Source organism: Onychostoma macrolepis, chromosome 03 (genome assembly GCF_012432095.1).
Source record: "Onychostoma macrolepis isolate SWU-2019 chromosome 03, ASM1243209v1, whole genome shotgun sequence".
Taxonomy (NCBI): domain Eukaryota; kingdom Metazoa; phylum Chordata; class Actinopteri; order Cypriniformes; family Cyprinidae; genus Onychostoma; species Onychostoma macrolepis.
This window is the reverse complement of record NC_081157.1, coordinates 31,881,373-31,895,959: the sequence shown is the minus strand read 5'-3', so window position 1 is coordinate 31,895,959 and position 14,587 is coordinate 31,881,373. Positions and strand designations below refer to the sequence as shown.

The 14,587-nt window shown below is 38.1% G+C and overlaps 1 protein-coding gene across 2 annotated transcripts in view; it reads left to right on the top strand.

Annotated features, from left to right (window-relative positions):
- The first annotated feature begins 5,537 nt into the window (after positions 1 to 5,537).
- asic2 (acid-sensing (proton-gated) ion channel 2) overlaps positions 5,538 to 14,587 on the top strand; it is a 440,995-nt gene continuing 431,945 nt past the window's right edge. Inside the window, exons 1-2 of one of the 2 annotated variants that reach the window (XM_058769337.1) lie at positions 5,538 to 6,042; positions 7,218 to 7,840. In XM_058769337.1, the coding sequence (XP_058625320.1) occupies positions 6,024 to 6,042; positions 7,218 to 7,840 (642 nt within the window). In that variant the 5' untranslated portion in view covers positions 5,538 to 6,023. Of the gene's footprint in view, positions 6,428 to 7,217; positions 7,841 to 14,587 lie in introns of both variants that reach the window. The other variant, XM_058769338.1, reaches the window with a different exon arrangement.

Here is a 14,587-nt window from a genome sequence, read left to right as displayed (position 1 = left end):
ATCAATCACCCAACTCTTCAGCATTGATTAGAAGACCTTACTCCCATCTTGTCTTTTTGAAAGTGCCAAGTTTATAACAAAAATCCTGTATTTTATTTCCCCCTGCTGAATTGTGAATTTATATCTTTGATGTGCTGCTAGATGAAGTATACTTGGTTAATCTGCTAATCTAAATCATTATTTTAACAAGACAGGTTTGTTCTTAAGGTCTTGTGATGTGCAGTTCACTGGTTAAGAGCTGAGGTGTGAAAAGTACTCAAAAATTTTACTCAAGTAAAAGTACAGATACTTAGTGAAACTTTTACTCAATTAAATGTACAAGTATCTGACCAAAAACATACTTGAGTAAAAGTAAAAAAATAAATAAAAAAAATTGTACTCTTTAATAAAAGTATTAAAGAAGTAGAAGTACTTTTTTTTTCCCCTAAAAGATATAAAGAAGTTTTGTTAAAGGGAGAAAATGAAACAAAATGCACAGGTCAAACACATACATCCAGTGCAACAACAACATTTAAAATGCAGCACAGTGGAACACACACACACACACACACGTTCGTTTTTGTGAAAAGTGGGGACATCCCATTGGTGTAATGGTTTTTATACTGTACTTACTGTATGTGCTATTGCCCTACACCTGCCCTACACCAACCCTACACCTAAACCTACCCCTTACAGGAGACTGTGCATTTCAACTTTCCCCAAAAAAACCTCACTCTGTATGATTTATAAGTGTTTTGAAAAGTGGGGACATGGGTCAATGCCCTGAAAAGTCACCTTCACCTTGTAATACCTATGTTGTACCCTTGTCATTATACAAATCTATGTCCTGACTTTTCACAAAAATGCGCGCACACACACACACAAAAATACAGGGAAAGGGATTAAAAGGAAACTCTATCCTTTGCACCCTCATGCCATCCAATATATACTGTATATATAACTTTCATTTATCAGATGTACACAAACTAAGAGTTTTAGAAAAAAATAAAATAAAATCATCTCTCTTTGTTTAATGCAAGCGTATGGGACGTCCAAAAATGAATATGACAGAAAGTAAGTCATACAACCCCTGTTAATGAATCAGTGTCTTCTTAAGTGAAAGGATAAATACAAAAAATACAGATACCAATATTTTAAACTTGACCGTTGTGTTCACTTTGTGTGGGTTCTGAAGTGGTCCTGTCCCCTTGCATTATATGGAATAAAAATCTTTGCTTGTGTTCATCTGAAGAAAGAAAGTCATAAACATCTGGGACGACATGAGGGTGAGTAAATGATGAGAGAATTTGAATTTTTGGGTGAATTATTCCTTTGAAGAGCAAGATGTGATTCAGAGGCTAAAACATATTCCAGACAGAATACAAGAATGTGTTGCATTAATGAGGAGAGTCATAGAATTAAAACACAACATTAGCATTTTGAAAGGCCACTTTTTTGTGTTGTCTATTCAACATCACTGTCTAAAAGGATAATTAAACTTTTAATTGTTTATTTGGGGCATTTAGAGTTTTTTTTCTCAGCAAATATTGATAAATAATTACAAATCATGTAATTATTTGCTACCTCAATATGCTTCCTCAGATTTGATAGTGAACTTTTGAAGCCAGACATTTACCTGATGAAAGAAACTTGTGCTTGGCTGGCAAAAAAAAAAAAAAAAAGACTATTGTTGAAGTTTAGCTGTTGTCATGACACTCAGCATGTCTTGTTTTCTTTTGCTGATCATCAACACATAACAGGGCATAACTGTGTCTCCTTCGCATTTTAAGGGGCTGTCCACACAGGAACTGCTGTGTAAAAACAGCTAGATGGAGCAGAACAGCATTGAACAGGGGCCTCAAACCACACCTTACATACCATATTGATGATAATCGTGATATTTAAAAACTGAAATATCCTTATGTTGTTAAATAGGGATATGGCAATATTGTGGTATTTCCAATAACTGTGATATTTGAAAATGAATACCTATAACACTGAAATAAATAATTCAGCAGCAGTAAGTTGACATCCCAATGTAGGTGGCGGTATTGCACCTTAAGGCTATTTCTTCCCGTCATAAAACAGAAGCGCATGCAGCGTGAAAGCATGTTGTCAGATATGAAAGACGAGACAGTCTACCTGCACTTCAAAAAAAGTTAGCTTGCCAATGTGGGGATTTTTTAGATTCAGAGAAAATGACTCGTTGATCACCACAGTCTGCAGAACTTATCGATCAACAGTGAGCGTAAAAGGGGCAATACCACAAACTGTTCACCCTCCTCTGTCTTTATCATCTTGCAGATTTTGCCACTGTACAGATAGTAAGTTGTATTATTTTGCTAGCACTGAAACGGGTAATGTTACATTAATGTTATGACTGTTACCTGCTGATGCCTTTCTGGGATTTATACCCCTCTGAGCTTTTAGTTTAAAAGTGTGCTATTTGGATATATATTTTTACATTAAATGTCTTTAGAGAGGAGTATTTCTTTCTATGTTTACCCTAAATGGGGCAATGCGAGCTTTATGGAGCGCTAAACTCTCACATGTAATTTGTTTCATTCATACTCGACGCCAGAGGGCACCTTTGTGCAGAAAGTCCACAGATGAGACTCACATGAGTAATAACTGATGCTCCAGGAAATCCCTTATATGGACAAACACATCATTGGCTATCTGTAGCCAAATAAAATGCAGTTAGAAACGTTTTGATTAAATATGAGGAGAATTAACACATGATTGCGACAGTGTATGGTTTATCTGTGTTCAAGCCATCTCGGGTATATTTATTAGGATATTTATAATGCAATGCTAATCGACATTGCCTTTATCATGGTATAGAATACTATTAAAATAATAAAATCTCTCATTCTGTGATAAGAAGTCACATCCATTCACAGAAAGAAGTTATTTCAAATTTGAAAGTGTAATTGTTCCTTTTGTATGTAATGGTGCAATTCATTGGCCCAAAAAGATAAAATGAAATAAAATAAAACAAAATTTAAGTACGGATGTATTTGACTTATAGCATTTTTTTTTTTTCAAGATTTCTATAGATATTGCAATAAATAATTATCGTGAATTCTTTTAGATAAGATAATCCTGTAGAGAAAAATCTGATGTTGTGACATCTACGTTTAACTAGTTGAAAAAAATATTCATTTTTGTGGCGCAAGATACTGAAAAAAATCAGTAAGATACAACAAAATAGCCAAAGGTCTTTTTAATTAGAATTTTAACATGTGCCAGAATCAATACATGAGTACATGGTCCATGTCATCTCAATATCTCAAAAAAATAAATAAAATAAAATTCAGGCAGATAGACACAAGGGTACAATGTGAAGTGTAGTGTCAATGTGCTGTCATTCTTTATGGACCATATGGCAATGGGTATGAGTGTCATTACTTTTTTTTTTTTTTTGAAGGGTATAGTGTTAGTTCAGGGTCACTTGGTGAGCAAATACAAATGCAAAAAAAAAAAAAAATTATCGGTAAATATGAGATGGGAAATCTACTAATACATTTTCATTTATATGAAAAAGGAATCTGATCTAATCATTTTAAAATAATCCAACCAAAATCCAACTTGAGAGCCATTAATTACCATTCATTTTTGTTGAATGGAAAATGCTGCTTTAATGTTATTCCACAGGAAAAAAAGTCATACAAGTTTTGAGTGATGTGTGGGTGAACATGATTTCTGGAAGGTACACCTTGATTGAACTGACATTTGTGATTGATGATGTTTGCCATAGCATTTTAGACAGGTCAAAGTTTGGGGTTAGCTTTTTTATTCAGCAGAGGCATATTAAATTGAACAAAAGTGACAGTAAATACACTTATATGTTACAAAAGATCTGTTTGAACTTTTTAGTCATCCAAGGATCATGTTTCCACATAAATATTTGGCAGCACAGAATGTTTTCTGAAGGATCATGTGACACTGAAGACCGGAGTAATGCCTACTACAAAATTAAGCTTTGCCATCACAGGTGTATATTGCATTTTACATTATATTAAAATAGAAGATATGTAATTTATGTATATTATGTACAAATGTGTTTTTTACGTTCACAATATTACTGTTTTTACTGAATATCCCCCCTTTTTTTCTCTCAAAAACATAAATTAACATGCACAATTATTTTAGGTAAAAAAACCCAGCACATTTTAAGTGAAAAAAGCATGGGGTTGGTAGGAGGTTTTTGTTGGAAGATACCATAATTTGTTTTGGAAAGTTACATTTAATATCCATTCGGGTGAATGGACATGATGCTTCAGGCATTATGTAATTTTTCTGTCAGGTCATGACTGTGTGTCTCACATCCCCTTTACTCTTCCAGCTTTAGCTGAGCTCGTGTCATTACAGGCTGCCAGAGCTCCAATATAAAGTTCCAGCCTTGCATATTGATCTGTGTGCCAAACGCTCTCCTCGCCTAGAATCAGAGCTGTGTGTGTGTGTCCTGTACACCCATTTTGCGTAAATGTATTTGCAGAGGTTCATAAATTACCTCTTTGCTCGTTCCCCTTCTCTGTTCCTCACATCTGCGTACCCAGGGCCGAAACGGATGAGAAAATCAGGGAACTGGAATGAGGGAATGAAAGTGTGGGAGAGAGAGACTGATGAGGGAGAGGGAGAATGAAATGGGTGTCAAGGGCAATGAAATAGAGAGGAACATTTTCTCCACCTCACCTAACCAAGAAAAAAAAAAAAAAACGACAAAGAAACAGAGAAAGACATTTACGGTCTGTTGTGAAAGATAAAACAAGCTTCTTTCTGTCTTGTTCTGGCTTGATGTGGGAAGGTTTATGAGAGGTGAAGAGAGCTCAAGTATCCGTCCAGTTCCTCAGGCTCTGCTGTCTTAATGCAGTCTGGCGTCTCCAGCCAGATGAGCCGTGAAAAACGTGGCGTAGACAATGTCATTTCCAAAAAGTTGCACTACATGACTGTCAGAAGGAGAGATGGAAGGAGAAATAAATGTGAAAAGTATTGTAGAATGATCTTCTACAGTGGAGCTTGGAGATGGAGGAATGACATATATTTTTTTATATATCAAATTTTTCACCAGCTGCTCTCATCCATTTAAATTTTATTTTTATCCCCTTCTGGCAAATCCTTACTTTCCTCCAAATTCAGCTCTCGCTGTCATCTTATTTTTCATCTCACAGTCTCTTTGCTCTCTCTCTCTCTCTCTCTTGTCCTGTCTGCTTGCATTACAACACACACTTGTAGCATCTCTCGCTCTCTTTCTCCATCCCTGTTTTTATATACCTTTTTTTTTCTTGTCTATCTCTTTCAGTCATATTGCTTTTCTCAGTCCCCCTCCCTCAAGTGTTTGTGCCTTGAATGTTGTGCACACGCAAGCATTAAACTTAAAGATGCCTCACAGTTTCCATTACACATTTTCAGTGTTATGACAGTCAGTTGGCCGCCGGGCACCAAATACAGTATCTGTCATCTCCCCCTCTTTTCTCACTCTCTGTGTTCCCTGCCTCTCCCCTTTCTCATATTTGATTCTTTCCAGTCTCCCCGTTCCTCCTTTTACCCACAATCTGCTTCTTGTATCCATCCATCACGCTCTAAGCGGAGAGGAGTGGAGTATGAACGCACGCGGGAGGAGAGGAGAGAAAAGCGAGCGCGAGAGAGGAAAGACGGCACAGCGTTTCGTGAAGAGCAAGAGCGAACCAGCCTTTCTCTCTCTCTTTACCTCAGTTTGCGTTTTTTACATGTGAAAGTGAGCGGGTATCTCACATCTGTACCGGCTGAGTTGTCGCTCGCGTGGATACGGCGAGGAGCTTGAAGCACCGGACGCGTGATGGTTTGGTTGGACTAGCGCGGGAAGCACGAGACTAGGAGAAGCTCGCGTTTACACTCTCCGTCGACTCAGGATCAACGACAACATCTTCTCCAGCCCTCTCTGACCCGCCTCCCTCTCTCTCTCTCTCTCTCTCTCTCTCTCACACACACACACACACACACTCATGTACGGCTGGATGTTGTGTCGTTTGGCTACGTGAGGTGCTAAGAATCGCCTTTGGATGTCCAGTGACCGTGTGTGTATGTGTTTATGGGGGATGGGATAGTTTTTAAGCTCTGTGCTATTTGCTTTTCATTTTTCATTTTAGTTTAAATGGCTTTATTGGCATGACTCTTAAGTAATAATACAATATTGCCAAACTTGTTTCAGAAATGCATGCTGTTTTTGCTCTGGGCATTGTCTTAACCTCTTTTAAACAAGTGGGAGAAAGTTAGAGAGAGATTTCTAGATGTAAAAAGAGGAAATGGTGTAGAGAAGGAGGATCCTGGCATTTGGAGGGGCTGAAATGATGGAGTGGGTGGAGAGACAGACGGAGGGAAACCCTTGGGCAGCATCTTCCACTCCATTGCCACCCTCTCACACTGCTTAACTGGAGCAAGATCTGTTCTTCCTTCACTCAGTGATGTGTGTGTGTGGTCCAGCCTGATATTTATTTATAGGAGCAGCTCTGACTACTAGTGTTCAATGGACCCTGTCTTTCTCTCTGTATGTGTGTCACTCTCTCTGATTGGACAGGAGACAGTTTGGCTATGATGTCAGGGGGTCTGTGTACCTTGATTTGTCTCTGTCTGAGCATGTGTTAGTGTATATCTGCTGAAATATTTTTTTCTTTTCTTATGTATTTTCATCATTTCTTCATACCTTCTTCCTTTGTGTTCTTTCTCCTTTCTCCTGATTTTTCTTTCTCCTTCCTTGCTTTCTTCGTTTCTTGTTTGCTTGCTTTCTTCCTTCCACCCAATCTTTTTCACCTTCCTTCCATCCTTCCTTCCTGCCTGCCTTCTCATTCTTCTTTCTCTCTCATTTTCCTTCCTCGTTCTCTTTCATCCATCCCATCCTTTGTCCTGTCTTTCTCTCTTTCCTTCCATCTTTCTTTTTCTTTCAGTCGTACTTCTTTCCTTTCTTTCTTCTTTCTGTGTCTAAAATTGTTTCAGCTTCTCTGGTCAGTAGGGTTCATGTTATATAAATCCTCTCTCTCACTGGTGTCTACATTCAGTTTTATGTTTTTTCATAAAGCCTTACAGTGTCACAGTGTCTCTTCATGTTTGTGTCAAACCCGCCGCTTCAAGAAAGACTCTGTATTCCATGATATATTATTGATGTGTCTGTGAAACTCTAATGAAGTGAAATATAGCCAGAATCAGGTGCCAGAAGGTGCCTGGGCTTAAACTGACAATCACTGTGTGTCTGCCTGCAGGTGTGTGTGTGTCAGCGATGGACCTGAAGGAGGGCTGTGGAAGCGAGGCCAGCCGTGAGACTGAGAGCGGAGGCATGGGGAGCCTGGGAGGCCTCGCATCTTGGCAGTCCTTCGCCCATCGAAGCACCCTGCACGGTTTACGCTTCATCTTCCCCTACTCTTCCTCCTCCTCTCACCGCTCCACTTCACGCCGTCTGCTCTGGAGCGTGGCCTTGCTGGCCAGCCTGGTCCTACTGGTCCTGGAGAGCACCGAGCGGCTGGCTTACTTCCTCTCCTACCCCCACGTCACAAGTGTGGATGCTGTGGTTTCTGGCAGCCTAGTGTTTCCCGCAGTCACCGTCTGTAATCTGAACGCCTACCGTTTCACGCGTCTCACGCAGAATGACCTCTACCACGCCGGGGAACTGTTGGCCCTGCTAGACGTGCATCTGCAGATCCCTGAGCCGCACCTGGCCGAGCCCCACGTGCTGGCCTTTCTCACAGAGAAATCCAACTTCACTAACTACCGGCCCAAGCCCTTCAGCATGCGGGAGTTCACTGAACGAGTGGGCCACGACCTGAAGGAGATGATGCTCTACTGCCGTTACCAGGGCCAGGAGTGCAGCCACCAGGACTTCAAAGCGGTGAGTTTCTGCATGGTGTTTCTTTTATAAGGTATTTTTTGAGGCTTGCTAGACCTGGAAAAAAATGTGTTCTGCTGTTGTGTACTAAAGCATTATGGGCTCACTGTTGTTAGCTCAAAAGATTATCCTTGTCATTCAGCTGTTTCAAAGGTTTGTAAAGAAATGATGATATTGATTCTTGCTGATGGTGTAGTTCTGGATGCTAAGCTGTGGAGTGAAGAGTTTTACTCCTCTATTAAGCTACTCTCTGACTCTGTGTGCAGCTTGTTTTCACTCTATAGGTGCAGCTGTTTTCATCTTAACTGTGATTCTGTTTTGATGTAATGTGATGGGCTGATTGATAATGTGTTGAATGTCTAGGATTCGTTGCATCTCTTTCCAAAATGCTACAAGGATTTGGAACAGTTTCTACCTTAGGAACCGATTTTCTCCAGAAATTATGTTTAAGACATAATGGCTCTGTCTCAAAACCAACCGCTGATGGCTTCCGCCTACATAAACTGCATCATAACTGAAACTGAATCTCATAAGCCACTGATCTTCACAGGCAGCAACTTTCTTAACAGCCACTCAGGCAAGTTCTGGTCCTCATGTGAACCTCATGAGACTCGCTGATGCTCATGTCTCGTTCTGTTGTTTACATGTAGCCTGCTAATGATTCTGGAATAAAACAACTCTTTTTTTTTTATGTAGCCATTATCTCCCTCGATCCTTCTTCTACATTTTTTGCTGAGCTCCTCGCAATGCATTTTGGCCACAAAAGACGCAAACAAAACCATTTCAAAGTATCTTTGGAAGAATTATTTGCTGACTACAAATTGAAGCAGGCTCTGTGTCAGCAGCATGCCTACGGCAACAAGAAATGGTTTGTGAGACAGAGCCATTTATACATCAGAAATGAAATTGACTACAAGTTGTTGCTCTAAATATTTCAAGAAAACTGTCACTCTAGGATAGTCTTGAACTGGTTAAAGTGGTTTTAGTGGAGTGAAGATGTAAATGCTAGCCGCAGCTGTGTGTGAATAATGTTTTTCTCAGTACTGAAGGCTGAGATGATGAGGGTTGATAGCTGGTGTGATACTCAGTTGGAGTGCTGCTGTTCTCCTCAGGGGTTGAGGTCTGTTTATCCCCCCTCAGTCGCTACACGTGGGCTCTCAGTGCTTCGAACCGCACACAAGCACATTATAAACAAACTTGCACACACACGCCATGCACCAGCTTGCTTTCTGCTGCTTTGTGCTGTCTCTTCTTGTTTTCACTGATGATGTACATTATGAGTCAGTGTTTGCAGCAAACAGGCATTATAGTGTTCTTGCTGGTTTCTAACAAAAAGTAGCTCTGTACACTGAAGCTATTTAAGGGGCATTTTTTGTATCAGAATGATTTTGCAATATGTGGCAGTATCGGATACAAAAACTCAATTAAGGATGAAGCAATAATTTGGAACAATTAATTAAGCATTCATTTGTATTGAATAATTTACTGTAAATACAGCTAATGGGACACAAAGTTGAAAACAACTCTTATGTAACTAGTAATGATGAACCACAGTTTTTAACTTGATATTTCAGGGGTTTTTTTTTGAACCAGTTAATTGAAATTAACTGTGCGAACAAACCAATTTGCTAAAATGAGTTGGACTTTCTTAGGAGAGAGAGAGACATTATGGGAGAGTGTGTTTAATGATTGCTTCAGCTGCCTTGTGACTTTTTTTGGAGTAAAGTAGCTTGTTTTTTGTACTTTTGTATATTTATTTAGTATTTTGAAAATAGCCAAGATGATGTTACACTGCTGAAAAATGAATCGAGTTTAAATTGAGTTCAGGTGCTAGTCGAGGGACTGTGGGCCTGTTCTTGTGGTGCCATCAGCCCATGAGTGTTTTTATGATGAGTATTTAAGTCACATGACATTTACAGCTCAAATGATTGTTTAGACGATCAGATACTTTCAGTAATGTAAGTAATCACCATTAAGATGCATGGAAAAAATGTTAGTAATTTTTACAGAAAAAACTGTAAGAACGCTACTGTAAAACCATATACGGTGAAAACTGTAAATGAATGACCATGGCATTATGTATTTTCTATAATTTACAAGGAAAACCGTAAAAAGGACATTTCTAGAAGTCCCTGTGTGATGCATCACATATAATTAACTTTTATCATTTTTTTTCTTCTTCTCATTTTTGTTATTGGTAGTGTACATTAGTGATTTGAATCATATTTTCTGCTGTTTGGTAAATGTTTATTGCATTATTTTAGCATTGTGTCTTGGATCTGTGTATTATCTGATTATATTAGGCCACTTACAATGAACCCTGATTCATGTAGCTTTATATTTTACCACTTAATGGTGGATATCTGTCCATTTTAATGTAAAAATTAGATTTTAGTACTAGTAAATTAACCTTATATCACTTAATGAAATATATAATAATAAGTTGTGAAATATTATCTTGTAATACCAGAAGCATTATCACCATATTATTTTACTGTGAATTTCTGGCAACCACACGGCTTCAGTTATTTATTTTTTTTAAACAGTATATTTAACAGGGTATGTTTTACAGTTTGGGAATGCTAACAGACATCTTTCTCTGGGTATTATTTACTCCTTTGGTTGTAACCGCTGTGTAGCCAGAATGATTTAAGCTTCTCTTTATGTATCTTCAGAGAGCGAGAGAGAGAATGAACATATTATTACATGAGTCAAATGTACATCCTGTCTGTATTACTGTATTGACCTTGCTGTATTGTCATGACCCTCTGTTCACCGACAGGCCGTGTGTTATCACACACTGAGAGGCCAGGACATCAAATGGCTGTGCAAGCTGCTTTACTTTGAAGATTTCCTCCATTTTAAAGATAAGTGCTTCACGTGTAGGCAGCAGATATCAAAGGAAGGAGTGAGTCTGGTATGGCATGACCTGATGAAATTCTTCACATGCAGAGCCGTGAACAGGATATTATGTGTATTGTGTCTGCATGTTCCTTCTGCCCTGCATGTGGGCTGATACAGTAGGTGCTAATGTATGCTAATAGTCTGGCACTAAAGAATATAGAAACACTCATACTGATTCCACAAGAGTGGATGAAGACATACTTTCTTTGCAATATAAGTGCTTTTTTTGCTCAAACATGGGCTTGAGTGTGCTATCCCTTAGAGAGGATGGAATCGAAAAGAAAAAGAAATGAAGAAAATGCCAACCAGCAGCAGTTTCATGTTTCATATCTGTGCTAGTTTTGTGTTATGAGTAGGTCTTTTAGGATAATACAAGTGTTGTCACTAGAAATTTGTAGCTAATTTGTACTATTTTCAATACCACGAAGAAGAGCTGACACAAAATTAAGGACATACAATTTAAACGGTTAATTTGAAGTTAAACTACCTTTGACCGTAATCAAAGTATTTTCTTATCAAATGAATCTGTTGTCTGGAATTTGTCAGATCTGATAGCTCTAAGGGTGATTATATTATAGTTACAATAATGAAAATACATTATTAATGCAATAATATTATTATGATTATTACAGAAAAATATTTGAGTTGTAATACAACTGCACTGTAAAATAAAAAAATAAATACGTATATTAATTGTTTTCACAGCAGTAGTAAAATTGTCTTAAGATCTTCAGTTACACTCTCAAGCTTTTATGTTCACAAAAAAAAAAAAAAAAACCTGCAGGGGAGCCTTTTATGTTTCTGTGACTACTGGTTTACAAACAATTCTCATTACAAATGTAGTGACTGCTGTAATCATCTGTCCACGAAAATGTTGGAAATTATGCAAATGTAAAAATACAGCATAACTGGAGCACATTGAATTGCCAAATGCATGTTAAACTCACAGATGCAGAGATGGAGTGGTGAACTAAACCACTCTGAGACGCAGAAAACACTGGATCAACACAAATATTTTTGAAAACAGTTAATACTTTATCAAGCAAATCTTTTTCTATATATTTTAGACTAAAAATTAGTATTTAGTTACTGCTCATAATCACGTTTTAGTGATGAAACAAGGTTAGACATATCTTATGTGTGTTTGTGCATGCACATGCTCTGGCATGTTGTGTAGTGATGATTATGTGCAGGTTACCCAAGTTTGACTCTAGCCTTTTCCGATTCCCAATTGGTTCATCCATCGTTTCCTGTCGCTTCTAGACTTTCTCATGAAATTACAGGCAATATGAGAATAATTTGACTGTTGGGTGAAAGCCAAGCCAGACTGTGTGACATCAACCATCTTTTATGTCACGCTGTGTGATATACAGTACTTAGATCCGACTGGTCACGAATGACAGCGTTTGACTGAATTTTTACCAGTCTGAGACCATTCTGACATCCTCATTTACATGTGAAATTGAAGTGATACTGTGCAAATGGTTGCGTAAATGCCGGCAATATGTTGGAAAGTTGGTACAATCTCAAAAATGATTCCAAAAGGGGGTTTTCGTAGCAATGCCATAGAACCATTTTTGGTTTCACAGAGAACCTTTCAGTGTTAAAAAAAACAAAACAAAACAAAAAAAAGTATTCTTGTGTAGAAAAACTGATTTCTTTTTTTAAAAAAACATTTTCCACTATAAAGAATCTTTTTTTTGTGTAGTGGGAAAATTCCATGAATGTTAAAGATTCTTGTTTGAACTATTAATGCCAAATAAAGAACCTTTATTTTTAAGAGTGCAGTCAAAAATAAAAAATAAAAATCAATATTAAATGTATGACTGATGGAGATAAGCTGATAATTATTTTTATGTTATGGCAAATTACTGATAAAGGGGTTTTATTTATGTTGTCTGAATAAATTAAAATAAATCACTAAACTAGCTTTTTTTTTTTTTAAAGTAAATGTAGGCAGTATAAAAATTAGATCATTTGAAAAATGGATTTTATCATTTTAAGATTTGCGAAAGATTTAATTTAATATCGTTGTTAAATGAAAAGCTTTAAGTGACAGCAATGGTGAACTAAGATGTACAAATAAATGTACAATTAAATATCCAATGTTGTCAGTTATGGATACATAAAAAGCTCTAATATGATCCGATAACTAATATGGTAAGATGAATCAATAAGGTTTGGTTTATTCCTCTTGTATTGTTTCCTCTATCACCATCATCTAATACCAGAACAGGGTAATACAAATTAAGCTCCCTTCACATCCCACAATGCAACACCTCAGTAAAGAGCGTGAGAGAGGACAGCCACCAACCGCTCTGCAATGTTGGTAAACATTTCCATCTTTTTGATTCTTCCTATGATTGTGTATTGACCACAACAACACTCGGTAATTATATGGCTTCGATCGTGTATTTTAGATGTGGTGAGTCACAGTGCTTCCCTGTGGCGCTGTCTCTGATTTTGACTCTGTGTCCTCCTGTGCTCCTCTCTGCTGTGACTCATTTGTAGTATGCTGATGCCATGAGTATTGAGTTTTCACTTACATCCTGCAATGACCCTGCTCTGGGGCTCTCACTGCTGTTGACAGTTGGGGAAAATGTGTTGTTTTCTTATAGTGCTTTTTTTTGTGTAGTGCCAAGAGTTGTATTTTAACAGTCCTTGGGTTGCAAGAGCTGGTGGCCTCCTCCATGACTTTACGTTTTAGTAAAACAAGCCAGGGCCACCGGAGTTTTATTCGGATCTTCTCAGATAATTGCTGAAGGCTTATAAGCTTTACAAAGCAAAACGGACCAGTGAAAATAGCCCAGGGAGGAAGCTCTGGGGTGCCTTTTCTATCTATGGTAAGACTGTTGTCTGGATTGATAATGCTCGGTTTTGGTCTAAAGTTTTTAGTGCTCTCAGGAGCCACCTGCAATGTCAACAGCTTCCTGTTCTGTTCTTTGAAGCTCTTTTAAAAGTGTGTGTGTGTATTTTTTTGTTTACTTCTTTCTTCTCTTGTTCTGTGTCACTCTAACCCCTGTTTTAGTTAAATCGTAACAGTGTTTTAGGTGAATCAAGAGTCACGACCATGCTGTGCTAATTTGCTCTACCATGGTCATGATTTGTGGAATGAATTGGTACAATGTGGCCACAATTTCCCTTAAACAAGGGAACAAATTAAAAAGTAATGAGAACAAATTTTTAATTTGTGGCCACTTTATCTTGTTTTTTTCCTCCCTTGTATTATGTATGGGGTTCCTTAGAATGTCAGGATAGGATTGTGAAACATTTTTGGACAATGTAGCTAAATACCATGGTGCATGTCTAATAATTTAGTTTTGGTACATGACAATAGGCGCTTTCGCACAGCAGGAGCCTTTTCATAGTTCCTAGAACTATTGGTGGAAGTTCCTGCTTTTTTGTGTGTTCACACTGCAGGAACTAGGAACGTATTTAGCTCTAGGAACTCCGTTTGGTGGAACTAATATTAGCTCCTGCTTCAGAGTAGGGTCTAAAACTGTTTTATAGAAACTACCAATGACCTAAGTGTATGCTGATTGCCCAAACGCATACGAAACACCGCCTACCCAGCATTTACACCACGAACTTGGAAAATAGCGATAACAGCATTTACCTGTTGTCTGCAGTGTTGTGTTCAGCATTGTGATGATATGTAACACTGCAAGTTGTTTTAGTGGATTTAGTCAGATTTTCGCGCTCTTTTAATTGCATGAATTGTGCGTTTATATTCCATCTCCCTTACCGCGAAGCCCACGACGCAACAAAAACAGCTCCGATCACAGTGTCCTCCATTCACCGATTGCTGACGTTTGCGATAGAACTAGTAATAGTAGCCCAAATGTA